The sequence below is a fragment of the Lates calcarifer genome, linkage group LG10 (genome assembly GCF_001640805.2).
Source record: "Lates calcarifer isolate ASB-BC8 linkage group LG10, TLL_Latcal_v3, whole genome shotgun sequence".
Taxonomy (NCBI): domain Eukaryota; kingdom Metazoa; phylum Chordata; class Actinopteri; family Centropomidae; genus Lates; species Lates calcarifer.
Window position 1 is genome coordinate 13,806,871 of NC_066842.1, and position 11,645 is coordinate 13,818,515.

General features: G+C 40.0%; 2 protein-coding genes across 6 annotated transcripts; both read right to left on the bottom strand.

Annotated features, from left to right (window-relative positions):
• Positions 1-913: 913 nt before the first annotated feature.
• On the bottom strand, positions 914-5,181 carry cfap161 (cilia and flagella associated protein 161). Its single transcript, XM_018663805.2, has 8 exons — positions 4,398-5,181; positions 3,110-3,199; positions 2,802-3,019; positions 2,627-2,708; positions 2,062-2,097; positions 1,729-1,851; positions 1,494-1,567; positions 914-1,190 (listed from the first exon to the last, which is right to left on the bottom strand). The coding sequence occupies exons 1-8, from the start codon at positions 4,467-4,469 to the stop codon at positions 1,010-1,012; spliced, it is 876 nt and encodes a 291-aa protein (XP_018519321.1). The 5' UTR covers positions 4,470-5,181; the 3' UTR covers positions 914-1,009.
• Positions 5,182-5,305: 124 nt separating this feature from the next.
• cers3b (ceramide synthase 3b) lies at positions 5,306-11,503 on the bottom strand. 5 transcript variants are annotated; one of them, XM_018663804.2, is made up of 12 exons: positions 11,222-11,503; positions 10,617-10,662; positions 9,633-9,809; positions 9,258-9,375; positions 8,251-8,369; positions 8,054-8,111; positions 7,591-7,641; positions 7,401-7,493; positions 7,021-7,149; positions 6,110-6,216; positions 5,865-6,018; positions 5,306-5,700 (listed from the first exon to the last, which is right to left on the bottom strand). In XM_018663804.2, the coding sequence occupies exons 3-12, from the start codon at positions 9,803-9,805 to the stop codon at positions 5,581-5,583; spliced, it is 1,122 nt and encodes a 373-aa protein (XP_018519320.1). In that variant the 5' UTR covers positions 9,806-9,809; positions 10,617-10,662; positions 11,222-11,503; the 3' UTR covers positions 5,306-5,580. The 5 variants fall into 5 exon arrangements, with proteins under 5 accessions (XP_018519320.1, XP_018519317.1, XP_018519312.1 ...); XM_018663801.2 differs by having other exon boundaries at positions 9,633-9,806; positions 11,222-11,314; XM_018663796.2 differs by lacking the exon at positions 11,222-11,503 and adding an exon at positions 10,913-11,177.
• Between the last annotated feature and the right edge of the window lie 142 nt (positions 11,504-11,645).

Here is an 11,645-nt window from a genome sequence, read left to right on the forward strand (position 1 = left end):
AAACCCTGTATGCTGAGATGGTTTTCACTGTGCGCTCACTGGGATGCAGAAACATGATGCCCGAAAGGTAACACTACCTGCATGGTAAGTTGTGAAACCGTGCAGGTTGTGTAGAGTAAATCTACCAAGTTCACAATGTGATTATGGTCAAGTATAATGACCGGAAAAAACAGGCCTATTCACTCAATTTCAGCATACTAAGCTAATGGACAACTAACGTATAAAACAGACAATAATTGTATAATAAAGTAGTGCTTTCATAATAGTATAATAGGTTAACCAATGTAACTCAAATTAGAGAGAAGGGCAAAATAGTCAGTGAAGTGACTTAGTAATTCCACAGTCACACTAACATCTATCTAAAGTTTGTAAAAATTAGTTAACAGTATGACGTACATAGACAAATCAGTCTATAATAATCCATTAAACTTGGACAGCGACACCTTAACCCATTGCAGATTCATAGCTCTCATCTACCCCCAAGGACATGTGTATCTGGAACATAATCATGTTATGTGACATAAAATATCATGGATGGTTACAGGGACATACCTGAAATGGCTTTAATGACTCCCTCCTTTTAATTAAAAAAAAACTGTCTTCAGACGTTTTTTAACACATGAAAAGGTAAAAGGGCTGCATTGACTCGTCTTATCATGAACAACACTTACAAAATTTCCTTCAGGAAAAATTTCCAAATGCAAGGAAGGCTGGCCAAATCACCCTGCTGTCCAACATCTCATTTGATTTCTCATGCTATTGCACAACTAGAACAATGGAAGTATTTGAAGAAACATATCAAATGCGTCTTTAAACAGAGCCTCCCGGTGATGTATGTATCATGTAACACCCAGGAGTCCAGCCCAGAATCTCTTTGCACATGGAATGAAAAGAAAAAAGAGTGACCCAAAAAGAAAAATACAACCTTTATTTTAAAAGGCTTAGATGTTTGTAATGATGTGGTGTCTGTCTGCTCTATTTGTACGTTACAGCACAAGAGTGGATTGTGTTAGACTGAGTCTGGGTTTGCCTGTGTTAGCACCTTGCTGTTCTCTGGGTGCTTGAGAAGTACGAGCCCGTCTCCTGCGGGGTCAGAGGTGCACAGTATCCAGTGGTTGTTGTCCTGTTCAGCTTTGTGGGAGTCCAAGAAGGTGTGAGCTGTCACCTCGTACTCTTTGCCATATGTGGTCCTGCAGGAACACAACTGTTACCTAATGAATGACAGCAGGCATGCCATGTGTTGTAATATGACTTGTAGGTGCCATGTTGGAGGGCCTCATCTTTTGGCTCAAGTGGCTGTGGAAAGCTGCATGCAAGTAAATGCACAGTTATCAAATAATAGCCAACCTCTAAGTTGAGAGACCTCCAAGTTGACATCAGACATGTTTTGGTCATATGAGAGTAGAACAAATCAAAAGCCTTTATACTGCATTCAACACAGAAACATATTTCCCTTTGTTTGGGGTTATTCTAAAAAGGAAAATGGAAAATACCAAAGAATTTGATCACCCAGAACAGCAAGAGCCTGGTTTGTCTTGCAGTGTATAATCAGCACCTCCACATTAGCCTGTCAAAAAGACAGATAACTTTGATAACTGCATAGAAAGTCTCAAAGCAACAGAGGCAAAGGAAAGCAAAAAAAACACACACAGAGTATTCTGTGTTAAGTTATGACCTGATGTTGCAACAAATGGAGCAGTTAAACATAAAGCTACAGTTAAGACTTACAGGGACAGGCTGACCCTCATATTCGAGCCTCTCCTGTGGGTCAAAGTGCACTATCTTCCACCACGACAGAAAAGAGCCATCATCCTCCAGGTTTACCTCTTGCAGGCGGGACTTCTTTGCACACTTGAATGAAGTCACAATAATATGAGTTTGACAAAATCTAGTGAAACTGACAAAGATAACAGTCTGCATTCTGCATTTAATTGTGAGTAAGCATGCAAGATTTCTGCATTTCCACTTTGTTAAACATGTCATCACTGTTGGTGGTTGTTCAGCAATATGTATTCACCTGAATGGTCTCCAGTAAATAATTAATGTTAAAATATGATCTACCTTTTGAAAACTTTTTAGGTCACTCGTCAAGTAAAGCTGAGGAAAGACAAAAGAGAAACAACTTGTTCAAACATCAATAATGACCAGTGATTCGACTTCGACCATGATGTATGTAATTATTTTTATCATCATCAGATATTAAAGTCATATTCCACTGGTTTAATGTTGCAAGTTTGGGGACTTTGAAAATCAAACTGGCACAGGCAGAGATATCCTGATTTTCAGTCCCTGTTATTATACTTCCCATTATTCAAACACCATGTCCCTCCACCATGTGTAACTCAGTCTCAAACCCAACTGAGCGAACCCTATTCCATAACAAGTCATCATCAGGGCTATTTTCTTAGACTTTAAAAAAGATCCCTTCGGACCCACAGAGGATATTACACAACTATTTTTACAGGCCACGTTACTCCTCGTCCATGAGTAAAATCAGTGGAGAGTCCCGTAAAAATAGCAGGCAGGCTTTGTGTGAAGTACTTTAGTAGTATTATATGTGTGCGTTTGTGTGTGTGTGTGTGTGTGTGTGTGTGTATGTTGGGGGTGGGGGGGCAAGCTTACTTACTCCCCTGGCAAAGCCGCTCGTTGTTTTCAGGGCAAAACTTTGCTCGAAAAGCAGAGTCGATCCTTCAGGGCTGCCATCTACACTGCAGTCGCACAAACAGTGTTACAAGTGGGAGAAATTACCACACGTGCTGAGGTGTACGTTGATGAAGTTTTAAGTGTGTTTGTGCGTTTACCTGGTGATGATGAAGGCAGTGCGTGCGCATGGCTGCATACCTCTTCCTGCGCTCACTCCACACGGGGCCTGAATGCCAGGTGAAGGAATCTTTATCAAACTGTTCATATCTGCGTTGATGCTCACCGCGCTTCGCTCCCTGTTTTCTCCTCCCAGGTTCACCAACATTACAACATCCCCAAAGTGCAGTCGTCCATCATTTGTCACAGAGAGATTCACCTATACACGTGGACAAACGCCATTATCGTTACTGTGATAATACCGTTGTTGTTGTTAATGGTGTTCTTAATTAGAATAAACTCCATTTACCGGCCTCAAAATGTTTTGTTTGAGGAAGTCTGCCTTCTGGGCAGCAAGCTCACCCCTTTCCTTTTTCTCCAGATACTCTTTCTTTGCATCCTGGAAAAACAGCAACATGTGTATTTTATATGTGCTCACAACCCCATCACTGCTGGTTGTAAAGAGTAAAAAACTTCACAATATGATGATGATGATTACAGTCTTCTTTCTTACTCTAAACCCATTGTTTTGGCCTAATTATAAATATGGTGATATGATAAATATTTTGTCCTCAGCCCTTTTGTTCTTTGTCACTAAATGACCCAGACAGCATTTGTGTTTCCTTGTTTTCTTTTGTTTAATGCCTGTGTAAATCAATTAAACCTCACTGGGTAAATCATTATAAATCAAGCCTTAGACGCTATAAAGTTCACACTGGCCTAATTTGTTTTACACTCCGAGCTTTTCAAAGATACCAAGTATGTTAAGCTGAATTTTATGGAAAGCCATAGTATGTGATGAGCCACAGATAATTTTGTTGTATTTTGATACTCAAATCAATTAGAGTATTAATTTCAATGGCAATAAAGATTCTATCTATCTATCATCTAGAAAATTGATGATGATTTTGGATATTTTACCTAGGGTTAAACATCATATAGTTTCAATGAAGAGCTGGAACAAGCAAATACAGAATATATATGATACTCTAGCCCCTCATGCCCCTTAGGAGTGTAGGTAATGGATGGAGTCTGCATCAATACTTCTACTTCTAAAGTTATGTTATCATCCCTTTTATTCCAAACACCCTGATAGAATGTAGTTACCAAACAAACGAGATTAAAGTAATGTACATATAATCAAAATACAGAAAGTAGTTATTATCCAGAAAGACCCATTTCAGAATCTATCACATATATACTATTCTGAAATGGGCCATTCTGCATTATAACTATTTTGGTATTGTAAGTATATCCTGACGTTAATACTTTTACTATTCTTCTACTTACGTAAAATACTGAATTCAGGACTTTTATTGCTATTTTTACTTTTCTAGAATACTTCATCCACTACAACTGCTTAACAGACTTTGGTCAACTGAGATTAAATTTACTTCCTAAAAATGGGTAGCCTGTTAATCAGGCTAAATTGCTATTTCAGATTAATTTTCAGTCGTTATCTGGCTATCTATCTAATATGCGCATACATGTACAAAACATTTTGACGCCCTTATAGTAGGGTGGATGAGTTCACGCTCACTGATAATGGGCGCCCTTACATAGAATTGGCTAGCTAAATGTTTCATTTTGAAACAAACCTCCTCCAGGCACAGGTCCTCATTCCAGTTCCCAATTTTCACATTTGTGCGATAAGTTCTCCCATGAGCCATCCTGGATATAATACTGACGACTATTTGTGCACTAATAAGGTCATAAGCAACGCCACTTGAAGGATTTAGTTATAGTTTGTATAGTGGTTTCTAGGGTAACTGATGGTACCAACTGACGTCTCATTTGTCAGTTCTCGCAGATTGTCGCGAGAGGGCGTGCTGGTATTGTCTGATACCCAGTGCAATACATCCATGTTTAAAGTATTCAGATTGTAAAGTAGCAACACCACAGTGTAGAAATACTCACTTACAAGTAAAATCCCTACATTCAAAATTCTACCTGAAGTACCCAAAGTACTTATTATGCAGAATGCTTTCTTTCAGAGAATTAAATAAAAGTCCCCAAGATCCTGAAAGCTCCCTGACCTCATGTAGATCCCAGCAGAGCTTTGCACAAGTCCAACCTGAGCTGGGCTAATCAGCCACATAACTGAAAACACCTGTGTGCAGAGCCTTTAGTAGTAGTAGTGGTGGTGCCAGTGGTGGTGGTCAGATTAATGTAGAGGAGTAAAGACTAGAGTATTTTCCTCTGTAATGTAGTGATATAAACTACCATAAACTGGAAATATGTAAATATATGCCGTTTCCACCACTGCTTCTCACTATCAGCACGGCATGTCGACCCATGCACAGTCTTGAAAACATGAATGAATCACAGTCATAAAAACATAAAATTTCCCTGCGTTGGTTTGGTTTTGCATTAATGCGGCCTACAAACACACACACATAGTAGACGCACATACCAATGTGTGTGGGACTCACATGTCATCAATTTCATTATCATATTAATTACCTGAAAGAACATACAAAAATACAAAAACAACATATGACAGGAGTCTTCTTCTATTTTTAATAGTGTGTAGATAAGAGAATATATTGTTGAAAGTTCTTAAATCAGTGGATTCTAGAAACCATGCAGTTTCCAGTCAGTTTATGTAGTCACATAAACAGTATTCCTTCACAGTTCCTATAAATACAATACACTCTGCTCAAGTGTATTTAGTCTGTTTTTAAAATGCTATTAGGTTCTAACAGCTGCAATCCAGGCTCAATCTGTCCCTGTGTCTGCTATCCATTTCCTATTTTCTCTGTTTCTGTCTGTGTGTTTGTGTCAGTGGCCACTGGCTCTGCCTCTGGCTCCAGAGCCATTCCTGTGACTCAATTTGTGGTTTCTTTCCTTCGGTGAGTCACTGTCATCCTCCTCTTCATCACTCCTGTCGTCGCCCTCCAGCTGCAGGATGAAGACAAGCCACGGGGGAAGATGTAGAACATGAGGGTGAACCACAGAGTAGTAACTCAACAAAACACATAACTTGTGTATTTGAGATTGTTGCATACATTTCGTTCCACCACGTGAATTAATACACACACATAGAAACACCTGTATAAACACACCTTGCTGAAGATAAACTTGTAAACCATACGTGAAATGAGAACAGCCCAGTATAGGTGCAGCATCTGTAGAATCAACAGCATGAGGTTGAAGAAGTAGTAGCCAAAGAAAGGAGCAAACTGCTCCAGCGGATAAACCCATGTGCAGTGGATCAGCCTGTGGAAGACATGCACATATTATATTTTCACACATTACACTAAGGTCATAGCCGTGTATCATGCAGTATCCTTTCATTTTACATACTTACCAGAAAGGAAAAATGACCAGTCTTGTCAACATAAAGAGAACTGTAAACACCACAAACATGGCGTTAGCAGTCTGGTGCCACTTGGCGTAGTTGAATACCTTTGCACCCTGTGAGACAAAAAACAAAAACTCAGGTTCAGTTATTTGTTTTAAAGTAGCCAGTCATTAAGTGGCAGCAGGCAGTGTATCTGTTTATATTTTGTTTGAACAGAGTATTAATCCCAATAAAATGCAGATATTTTTAGTATGTTAATACATTACAGAACACCTACAATAAACCAAATACAATTCCAATACAACAGCATTGCAAAAGACCACTGCAATGACATTTATTTTTTCAAGAGACAGCATCAAGAAGGATGTTGATTCAACTCTGCATCCATTCTTGGTTTCCGTAGCAGCATTTCTCTGATGCACTCAAGAAACATTTAATATTAATAGCAGCATTGTCTCCATAAGTGCAGCTAACATGGACAAAAATAGCATGCCAAAAAAATGTATAGCGGGGCAAGGCAACACCATCACGTTTGGTGCAGTGAAAGTTCAGTCTGAACTCCATGTTCAGGGAGGGAGGGTCGGTACTAGCAGGCCAGAGGGTGGAGAAAGTTGGTTATGTATCTTTTTTGGCATCAAACCTGTTTTACACTTGCTTCCATTGACTCTAACACAACCTTTTACTTTCTACCCACACATCTGTCACACCTCTAGAGTTTGGTTTAAATAATATATGAGCACTGAACACAGTTTTGCTGTGCGTGAGCAACATTTTCAGTATGTGATCCTTTCAGTCTGTGTCTGCAGAGCTATGGCAATACTAAACCATCTGCTCATACTGCACCAGCCTGCTACAGTATGACAACAGATATCATATAAATTAGCTTGTACATGCACTTATTTAAGAACAGCACTAACCTCGAGGAGTATGTCAGCAGAGTCATGAACTGCCATCACAAGGGTTCCGATACGGATGTAGTTTGAAATCCAGGAGAAACTCAGAAGAGTTAGAGTGGCTATATGATGAATCACCTGCTCTTTGAAGTCCTACAGACATACACATGACAGCTAAACATGCATGTGACACCAAGACATTCACACCCTAACTTGCATGTTTATGACATAAAGACAGGCTTTGTATTTGTTCCTGCAAAACTAACACTTTGAACTATAATGCTGAATTAAAATGAATGTCACTAAAACATCTTTTATCACTATAATAATGAAAATAAACTGTAAGATAATAATAGTAAAGTGCATTCATTCATTTCTACATCTGCATACATATGGGCACTTACTTTCCGTTTCACATCAAATGTGAGGCTAAGGAGCAGAGAAAGGTAGAAGCCCATCTCCAAGAGGTAATACCAGTATTGAGATTGCAGCATGGACTGCCAGGACACAAGATGCATACACATATAGATGTTTATCATAATGAGTCATGTAATACTGTGCAATCTATTCTAATAGAAATGGAAAAACAGTTACCTGTTTAGGGAAGCCTGCCCAAACCTCCTTCAGATTATAAAGCCAAGGTTTCTACAACCAACAAAAACAGAGAGGGAGAGGAGTGTGAGGGGGTGAGGGTGGGAGTTGGAGAATAGCCTTGAAAACAGCATCAAGGGTAAAATTTGGCCAACGAGCTCATGCATGTTTGTCTGCCATGTCAACTGCCAGAGTGTGAGAAAAACCCTGAAGCACAGAGCGATGTGAGATAGAGAGACAAAGAGTTTCAGGTGGAATCGGTGGTGCAGCCCAAACAGGGAGGCAAAAGGAGAAAAATAGAGCAAAAAAGACAAAATAATGAGAGGGAAATGTCCCAAATGATTAATGGAATGGGAAAACAGCATGATACAAGAGATGAACTGTGTACCAGAAACACAGTTCATCTGTGTACCAGAAACACAGTTCATCTGTGATAAAACAGAGAGAAAAGGCCAAAACAACTTACATCATAGAGAGCTAGGACTCCGCTGACAAATGCAAAAAAATAAAACACACATCTCCAGCTGTTGACAGAGGAGAACAATAATGTCACATATTTACACACACACACACACTCATGTCAGCATGCAATCACGTACACACACATGCACACACACACACACACACACACACACACACACACACACACACACACACACACACCTGGCCTCGCAGAACCTCTTCCGAAGCCCCGGTCGCTCCTGGTTCCTCCTCCTCCTGAACCAGACTTGAACTCTCCTTTCTGGCCAGCTCGTCTTTTTACACAGAGACGTCACATCAGCCTGAGATGCAAGGGAAATTAACCAAATGTTACACTCTTTCCACATTTTTTATTCTATAAAGAGCAAAATATGTTGCAAAATGAAAACTGAACCTGTTGCTGTGCTCTGTTAATAGTGCAGTGACCCAGTATATCTAAAAATACCACAGTGACCAATTTATTTTAGAGTGATATTTCGCCTATATAGATGCTTTAACACTCACAGATAGATGCACACCTACTTCATCAGCTTGTGATTTATTTCACTATTCCTGTTATGTCTTCTATTTCTATCCTAGGAGGTATTATTAGTATTTGTTTTATGTACAGTTTACTCATTTTATTGAAACATCAAACATGTGTGACAATAAAGAAATGCATTTTCATTCCCCTGTATACTGAATATTGTATATGAAAGAAATAACAATAAGGTCTACCTTGTACCATAAATTAAGTCTCGGTGTCTCTTTATTCAATTCCCTGAGTAATTTACCATCCACAAAAGACCTTGTTTCTTTAATTCAGTCGTATATTTTATTGTAAGGCTCAGCCTCAGATTTCTATTCGTAGCTGAGTTGTAAAGAGCAGTTATCTGTGTTACTGTAGCCTTTGCATCAGCTCCAATCAGTCTGGCCATTCTCCTCTGACCTCTTTCATCAACAGGGTGTTTCCGTCTGCGGAACTGGCACTCAGTTTCTGTTTTTCATACCAGAAATACTCAGACCAGCCCATCTAGCACCAACAATCATGTCACGGTCAAAGTGACCTGAGATCACTTTCTCCCTATTCTGGTCTTTGATGTGAACATTAACTGAAGCCCCTGTGTGTATATGTGTGACTGCTGATTGAAGTTACCATATGTGAGCAACAAACCACCTTTGTTCTTTCAGTGAAAACCCTTTTAACAAACCTGTGATGGAGCCCGTGCTTGGTTGCAGAAGTAGTTTTCTAGGACTGGGTTTGGTTCTGCTGTCAGACGTACCCTGTCCCTGATTCCCCAAACATTAGCCAGTGGTGTAGCCAGGTACCTGCAACAGCATGCAAGCAAGATTACAGTGAATGCATGTCAGAATATCACGCTAAATAACAAAGTATTTGGCATAGCACTACTTTGCTTCTTCCTCCTAAACACAGCAGAAGTGGCCTGGTTCTTTGGAGCTCCATGACATTGCTTCAAACAGCTTGTGCAACATAATCCCAGTATTCTGAAACCAGACGATTGCAGCGCAAAGCTCACCAACACACAGGGACGTCTACTGTTGCATACTGTGCGGTATATTCTCACCTCTCAAACAAGTATCTGACTAGAAGCAGGCAGAGGGCGCAGGGCACAGCAGCGTAAAGTTGAGAGGCTTTAGCATAGACACGACCTTCCCTGTCCTCCAGATCAGACCAGGAGACATTGACTGGCAGCCACAAACGCTCCCACCACAGCCACTCATAGACCGTCTGCAACATGCTGCTGGCAAACACAACAGTTTCACAACTGTGACAAAAACAGCAACCACAAAAAATTAGCCATTTATATTAGCTGACTATCATTAAAGAAATTACTCTTTATCTATGTATAATCTTGATTTCCACTGTAAAAGTTTTTATATCTTCTGTAAATGGGTGGATTTCTTTTTCCTTGCCTTCATGGGAACTCAGATTTTCTCTAATATAAGATTGATACTAAATTAAAGACTTTTTTGTTATTGCATAAACCAATATCTGTAATTCTGTAGCAGCCAAACCAGTTTTCAAAAATTTAAACACAACACCAGACACAGGCTGGCATGACAAAGCAGCTCTGGTACACAAGGAGTTACAGCCAAAAAATGTGCCACTTCCTCTTTCTTTCTTTTTTCTTTTTTTGTCTTCATCAACGATCTCCAGTGCCAATTTTTTAATTGTTGCTACCATGAGTTCATGCAGTCATAAAGGAAGTGAGTGATTTGAAGATGAAGAATTACAATAGATATCAAAGGGCATGGAAGATAAAAACACATGAGGAGAAATTCAAGGATGCAGAGATTAGATATACGTTGAGTCCCTCCTCTCGTGGACTCTGCCCGTGACAGCTTGAAGATAAAAAAACATGTTATCTGAGCAGTTAGAAAACTACTTTCAAAATGTACAGTCAAATCTGTCTAAATAAACATAAACAAAACATAATTCAAAATATATACTGTGATACCCTTATGTGGTCAGTGAGATAGTCAAACTGGTGTGTCTCCTAACCTCAATGTTAGTTAATATGTCAGCACAGGGAAACGAGCATACATACCTGCAGGCAGTGTTGTCTTGACAAGTTCCAACAGAAGAGAGGGAATCTGAGACAGAAGGTGGATACAGAAAGACTGCGTGTGACAAAATCCATTGAAACTGAAGTCAAATATTGCATGAAACCTAAGCAGTCTGAGCCTTCCACCTGATGTCTTTTATTCTTCCAGTAAGACTTCAATTCCATGCCTACAAAACGTGATTACATCCCTTACTGCAAGCCAGTAAGAGAATATATCAGTGAAAGTAAATGTATGCACATGGCCATGTATATACACACATACAACCACACACACTCACCTTTGGTGTGCCCTGTACAGTGTGTTTTCCAGGGACCTATCTGTGTGAAGCCAGCCTGTTACTTATATTGCACTTATCCCCAAGAGATAACAGCCCTTTTAGATCCTCTAATTTCCCTGTTACAGCTTTTGTGGAGCCATTCTTCAAAGACAGTGTAAAAAGTTTAAAAGGACAAAAAAAAAAAAAAGGAGGTTGAGGCAAATATTTACTCATGAGCTAATGTGGTCCCTAATCTGTACGATGTACCTCATTGTGTGTGAGGCTCCAGTGAACAGGGGCTGACTTTTGAGCATGCGTGTGGTCACTCACCTTTTTCGAAAGAATATGATCCTTCCCTCCCACTCTTCTCGTCTGCTCCTCTGATCACACCCTTGCAGCAGCAGCACGTCCTTTGAGGCAAGGTTAGCTCAGTGCTGCCCTTGGAGCATATTGCATTTTCAGTTGTGAACGGTAAGCTGCCGCAGTCATCTGAGTGTGGGATTGTTTGTGTACCCTCACCTGCAAGAATTCCCTTGGAATGCTGGGAAGCCCCCACAAAGGCCCCATTCACTGGTAGGGCAGGGGAGGAGGAGCCAGCACACGTTACGGATAGAGGAGAGAAAAAGAAACTTTCACACACAAAGAGAGAGAGAGAGAGAGAGAGAGAAACATCACTTTGCATAAATAGCAGCCTGGGTTAATAACAAATACCTAAATACAAATGAGGTGACCTTGGTTAATATTAACTTTTCCC

Excerpts from the sequence above, each read along its gene's own strand:
- cfap161 (XM_018663805.2), bottom strand. The coding sequence starts at position 4,469 with ATGGCTCATGGGAGAACTTATCGCACAAATGTGAAAATTGGGAACTGG. Across the intron at positions 3,020-3,109 it reads AACAAAACATTTTGAGGCCG|GTGAATCTCTCTGTGACAAA; the intron begins GTAAATGGAGTT and ends CCACGTGTATAG. Across the intron at positions 1,568-1,728 it reads ATGAGGGTCAGCCTGTCCCT|GCTAATGTGGAGGTGCTGAT; the intron begins GTAAGTCTTAAC and ends TCTTTTTGACAG.
- cers3b (XM_018663804.2), bottom strand. The coding sequence starts at position 9,805 with ATGTTGCAGACGGTCTATGAGTGGCTGTGGTGGGAGCGTTTGTGGCTG. Across the intron at positions 7,642-8,053 it reads GAGTCCTAGCTCTCTATGAT|AAACCTTGGCTTTATAATCT; the intron begins GTAAGTTGTTTT and ends TGTTGGTTGTAG. Across the intron at positions 7,494-7,590 it reads GGGCAGGCTTCCCTAAACAG|TCCATGCTGCAATCTCAATA; the intron begins GTAACTGTTTTT and ends GTGTCCTGGCAG.